The 6,041-nt window shown below is 31.0% G+C and overlaps 1 protein-coding gene across 3 annotated transcripts; it reads left to right on the plus strand.

The window, feature by feature from the left end:
• The first annotated feature begins 792 nt into the window (after positions 1-792).
• On the plus strand, positions 793-5,689 carry LOC110639234 (ATP synthase subunit epsilon, mitochondrial). Of its 3 annotated transcripts, XM_021790095.2 has the most exons (3): positions 823-1,101; positions 4,784-4,838; positions 5,360-5,689. In XM_021790095.2, exons 1-3 carry the CDS (start codon positions 918-920, stop codon positions 5,502-5,504), a joined length of 384 nt encoding a protein of 127 aa, XP_021645787.2. In that variant the 5' UTR covers positions 823-917; the 3' UTR covers positions 5,505-5,689. The 3 variants fall into 3 exon arrangements, with proteins under 3 accessions (XP_021645788.2, XP_021645787.2, XP_021645790.2); XM_021790096.2 differs by lacking the exon at positions 4,784-4,838 and having other exon boundaries at positions 793-1,143; XM_021790098.2 differs by lacking the exon at positions 4,784-4,838 and having other exon boundaries at positions 831-1,101.
• The last annotated feature ends 352 nt before the right edge of the window (positions 5,690-6,041 follow it).

Here is a 6,041-nt window from a genome sequence, read left to right on the forward strand (position 1 = left end):
GATAATTTAAATCATAAAATTTAAGGTAGTAATGTTGGTCTTATAATTAAAAGAAAAATAAAAAAAATAATTAGCATAAAAAAAGTTATACACTCATTTATAAAATGTGATACGAAATAAATTTTTTAATAATTAAAATAAAAATAAAAAAATAAATAATTAAATTAAAAAAAAAGTTATACATTCATTTATGAAGGGTAATAATTAAAAAAAATTATACACTCATTTATTTATAAAAAGTGATATTTGATAAAATTTTTGAGAAAAATATCACATGATAGCACTATAAAAATTCCTAGCTGCTTTATATATAAATATATAAATTTTTATTAATTTATCATTTTATATATAATTGCTACATGATATCACATAACATATAATTTCTACATGTTTAAAGAAAAAATTTCAATAAATTCACAATAATCAGGAGAAAAAAAAAATTCCTATAACGATCAAAAGAAAATTTCAACAAAGCCACAGGAGAATTACCCTATGGAACTCACCCTCAAAATTTAGTGAAAAACTAGAAATGAAAAAAAAAAAAGGAGTAATAATTGATTATTCAGAATCAATTGTTAAAAAAAAAAAATTGCTTTTTGATCCATTAACCAAACAATCACTGCTTTTTTTTTTAATTTTTTAGAATCTGCTGCTCTTCTTCTTGCATATAAAATAAATTTTATTTTATGAATAATTATTATTAAATAAATTAAAAATAAAATAATGGCACTTTCCTTTTAAAACGAATAACGTTGACTTAAATTTTGTTGTGGGCCGGAGGCTGAGGCCCATATGTAACTGTAAGTCCAATGCACTGAAAAACTAGGTTTCGCATCTAACTCGTCATTTGTAGCAGGTTGTTTGAAAGCCGAATATAACTAGAGAAGGCAAGCACCGAGAACTCAAGTGGGTTGGAAATGGCTTCCAATGCAGCAGTGCCGTTCTGGAGAGCAGCGGGGATGACTTATATAACGTACTCAAACATATGTGCTAATCTGGTGAGGAACTGCCTCAAAGAGCCTTACAAGACCGAAGCTCTCACTCGCGAGAAGGTCCATTTTGCCGTCTCCAAGTGGGTCGATAGCAAGCCCCAGAAATCCAGTATGATTCGAATCTTTCTGGATCTGGGATTTTTGAGATGTGGTTCTTTTCTTTACTTGATTATTTGCGATTCTCATTTTGTTCATTGATTTCTTGGATTTTGATCGTGTTTGCTTCTATGTGTGTAAATGTGTGTGATTGATTCTTGGATTTTGATCGTGCTTGTTCTCGACGCAAAATCAAAATTTTCAGTTGAGATTCCGTTATTCGAAATTCATACTTATCTCATAAGGAGATAACAAAATTTTCTTAATTTTAGGGTATATTTCTAGATTAATTTATGACATTCTTATTTGCTACTATGTCAATTGTGGTGTGTTATTTTTCATTAAATAGTTTTTGTCATGGATACTGTCATTTAAAATTCTATTTAGAAGAAAAAGAGAACGTGGTTTATGCATAATATGCTATGTAGTCGACAGTTTACTTCGAAATGTTTAGCTTGCATATAATTGATTTTAATTTTGTTATGATAAAATTTTTTTATATGGTTTTATTTTTTCAATAAACTAAATCAAACTGTTTTAAAATGGTGTAGAAAATTTTCAAATCAAACAGAAATTTTTTATTTGTAAACCAAACCAAACTATATAATCCAATTTAGCTGATTTGGTTTAATGGTTTGAATTGAATAATGACATCCTTAATCATAACCAGTCATCGTGAAATGATCTAGTGATGAGACAAGGGCTTATAAGTTGCATGGGATCAAAGTTATAAAAATGTTTCCAGGATCAGATGCACAGGTTGTGCAGTTGTATTTAACAGAGTACTTTGATTTAGAGAGAATAACTATTTGATAAATTTCCTATTTAAGTATGTGATTAGTTTAATCAATAACATCAAGTTTATTTGGTCGGATCCTCCTCCTAGAATATACATGTTGCTTTGACTGATGTCTGGATTGGTATAAGGCTTCAAGCATCTTCTCCTCCTACCACCCCCACCCTCCCCAGCCAGTGTTTTGCTGAAGTACTTTGATGCCTCCTATTTGATTCAGTCTCTTCATCTACAATACTTTCTTCTTTTTTTTTTCCCCCCCTTTTAATCACCCTGTTTATATTAATATAAGAGTAGAGAAAGAAAGAAAAGGGTAAGAGGTTTTGGGAAGGTCGTTTTTGGTTGAGATAGAAGAGTCTCAATGCTGCTTGGTGTTAGTTCTTATACTGTAGTTTGCATTGTATTGGCTTAATTAACAACACTAATGAAGAGAGAAAGCAACATTTTAAAGTTTCAGGATTTGAATCTCATACAAATGAAGGATTTCATGTGAAAAGTAAAGAAGGAAAACCGGCTAAAAGAACACTAGACTAAAAGGAAAACAAAAGCAAAAGTGCTACTTTATATATATATATATATATTGTAATATTCGTTCTTTATAATAATTTTTTTATGAAGAACTGCTTAAATATTAAATATTATATTGTAAATATATTTACAAAATTGCAAAGATGTTACTTTATATCTATATTATAAACGATTTTAAATGAGTATTCCTATATATATTTAAAAAAATACATTGATATAAAATTTAAAATTAAATTATTAATTAAGTTATATATAACTTGGCTCATGAACTTACAAACGAATCCACTCACGAGTCTAAATGAGTTAAACTTTACCTAACTCTAGTAAGCTTGAGTTTGGCTTATTAATGGTAGTGAAAGATATTGACTAAGCTTTTAACAACTCAAGCTCTTGTTGCTAAGCAATTCAACTTATTTACAGGCCTAGAAAGATTCTAGTTTCTTTGCAGTGTTGGGGCCTAAAATTGCTGCCGTTTTGCCAGTATTTGGAAGCTAAGAAATGGAAGGGGGAGAAAAATTTGAGGTAACAGAATTAAAGAGGGGGAGAAAACAAAAGAGGAGAGAAAATAGAGTGTTAAGAGAAGTGAGTTATTTTATTTAGTCATACTAATTATGATTTAGTATTTGCTATTTATACTAGCTAGCTAATCTTTGAAAGTAGGGTTGTGTAGAGTTCCTAAGGGTTCCGAACTCAACCCAAGAATTGTACTGGAACCAAAAAAGAACCGTTACTATTAAAATGTAATTGTACCAAACCAAACTAATTTTTACTATTTTGCTTTGGTTTTGGTTATTCTTTGAGAGCCGAACAGGAACCGCATTGATCGAATTGAAGAACCGACTTTATAAATATTTTTTTAATATGTATATATATGTATATCATTTTTAATGTTGTTATTATTATTTTGATGTTAGTATTATTATTTTTATTGGTGTCTTGATGTTAAAAATTTAAGATTATTTTACTCTTTTAAATTGAATGCAAAAATTTTTTAATTATAGGTGCAAGAATCAAGACTTGAACTGAAATTGAAATCAAAATCAAAATCAAAATTAGAATCGGAATCATATTAAAATTATTTGGAATTGAACTGAAAACAAAGATAGTTTATGATTCTAGTTCCTAAAATCAATGAATTGAAGATTTAGTTCAGTTTTTAGGCAAAACTAGACACAGAACCAGAACTGAACACCCCTATTTGTAAGTAATAATTTTTTTGGTTAGAATTACTATTTAGTCCTTAGGGTTTGCTGTTATTCATGACTTAGTCCCTCTATTTTAAAAATTATATTAGGTGGTCCCTATGGTTTAATCTGGTTAATCAAAGGGTTATTCCATTCAAATTTGTGCAATTAGCTGTCATTTGTAGAAGAAAAGACTATAATACCCTTGTTTAAACTAGAGAAAAAGAGGGACCACAGTATAGTGAGTGTTTCAACCCCAATCTTTATAAGTATAAATATAAACCCCAATCTCATGGTTAGATTTGTTGATCTCAAAGCTTCATTCTCTAGCACTGGAATCCATACACAACACCAAAAACTTAGAGCTGATTCAAGAACAACTTGAGCGAGTCAGATGCGATGGTCTTTATGGTAGACTTGAAGCTTGAGCTGGACAACGCCTAGGTCATGGGTGAAGGAGATGGAGGCAAGGCTGAATGGGATATTGGGCTTGCGTAGTGAGGGGACACCAAACGCAGTGAACCCAGTGAGGAAAGACTAAGGGTAAAGATGGATTCAATGCCTATGTACAATTCTTTGTTTGTTGGCTTAGGTACAAGAATAAATTTATTGTTGAATTTGGGAAATCTAGCTAGTGGATTAATTTCTTGATCAAAATTTTAGCTAATCTCATGTTGGCTTCCCTCAGTAATTTTACTTCAAAGGAAAAGGTATTAAATTGTAGATGGGTTATATTGTGATTATGAAAAGGTTCATGATGTGGGCATGTGTGCTTTGAATTAAAAATTTTGAGCTTTTGTCACTTTCAGTTGTGCTTCTTGTGCTATGTCAAAGTGAAATTGAAAATCTACTTTAAATTGTGTTTCTTGGTATTAATGTGAGGTTGAGGAATTGTAATTTAAGTTGGATGAGGGAGGGAGAGAGATGGGGGTAGATCCAAAAGGGAGACACAGAGTGGGAGAGAGAGAGAGAGAGACTTTAAAGGGTAAAATTTTTATTATGAGAGTTTCTACTTGGAATATTCAAAATAGAGAGATTAGTCATGAATAATGATAAACTCTAGGGAATAAATGGTATTTTATTTTTTTTTGAATTACTAATATGACATAGTAGTAAGAGATTATAATAGTTGCTCTAACAACTATCAGATGACTACCTTCAATTAGCTAACTTTCACTGAGCTTATTCAGCAGCCTTGATTCCATCTCATCTTAAGTCAGTGTGGCATCTATTCTCATCTCAGTGGTAATGACTTGATTCCTAACATGTATGAAATAAGTTTGTTGCAACCATCTGTCCAATTTTCTAATCCAGCATTTATTTGATGTGCTTATTTTGTTTTCTACATTTTTTTTTATATACACAAAAAGCTACAGAATAATTCATGTGCTATGCTATTTTTATGGAGTGCTTGTGGATGAGAGCAAGGAGCTTGGACGAATCAAAATTGTTGAGAGATTGATTTTTAAATCATTATTTAGCTTATTCAATGAATTTGCATCACTTTGCTAGGCACTGGAGTTGTACTTGTTTATTGCATTGTGAGCCCAGGAGGCAATCACAAGGACCAATATGCATGCAATGCATTTGTTAAATTGTTTCTGGTGTGTTTGTATGCAATGGAGTGCCTTGATGTCCATTGCATCCTAGCTCACTTTGATGTATCTTTTCTTGGTTATGATTAATGTATTCATGCATTTTGGCCTTTTTTTAGCAATTTCTGAACATTATTCCTTCTGATGAAATGTTCTCATGGCTTGTAACAGCTATTCGTTCGGATACAGAAGAAGAATGAATTCTGATGTTTGGTCTTCTGAATGCCTAAATGTGGGATGGTCTTCTGCAACAGTGTTTTCATCTGCTTGTCTATTTGGCAGATTGAAATTTGTTTGGTATGTAATGCCTAATTAAAGACAATGATTAGTTTCAGGTTATTGGTCTTGTAATAATGTAACTACTATTGGTCTATTACTTAAAAATTGTCTTTTCCGATCGAAGCTAAACTTTTGTGCTTTTAGAACTTAACGACCACAGTTATCATTGCTGTTTCGCAATTGTTTATTGTGGTTAGCTGGAATTGATGAAATGTTCTCTCATGGAAAGGCCCACGCACCACGTTGTGTGTACATTTTGAAGCCTTTCATTCTACCCTTCAGATATTCCTTGGTTTTGTTTTCTCGCCCATTTCCTTTTTTTTATGTAATAGCATTTAACAAATCTTTTTTGGTTTTTCTTAAGAAAAAGCCTTTCTGTCAAGAATAAAATTTGCAAGTTTTTGGATCAAACTGCCTTTTATACAATACAAGCAAGAGCTTCTCCATGGAAAGAAGGTAAAGTAATGATTACAAAAACTGATTCTCTTGAAAAAGAAAAAAATCAGTGCTAGAAGAAATTAAAAAGTGAAACTGCACCAGCAAGTTAATAAGATAATATTTCAGCTATAATGAT

This window comes from Hevea brasiliensis, chromosome 2, assembly GCF_030052815.1.
Source record: "Hevea brasiliensis isolate MT/VB/25A 57/8 chromosome 2, ASM3005281v1, whole genome shotgun sequence".
Lineage (NCBI taxonomy): Eukaryota > Viridiplantae > Streptophyta > Magnoliopsida > Malpighiales > Euphorbiaceae > Hevea > Hevea brasiliensis.

Excerpts from the sequence above, each read along its gene's own strand:
- LOC110639234 (XM_021790095.2), top strand. The coding sequence starts at position 918 with ATGGCTTCCAATGCAGCAGTGCCGTTCTGGAGAGCAGCGGGGATGACT. Across the intron at positions 1,102-4,783 it reads TAGCAAGCCCCAGAAATCCA|CAGCCTTGATTCCATCTCAT; the intron begins GTATGATTCGAA and ends GAGCTTATTCAG. Across the intron at positions 4,839-5,359 it reads CATCTATTCTCATCTCAGTG|CTATTCGTTCGGATACAGAA; the intron begins GTAATGACTTGA and ends GGCTTGTAACAG.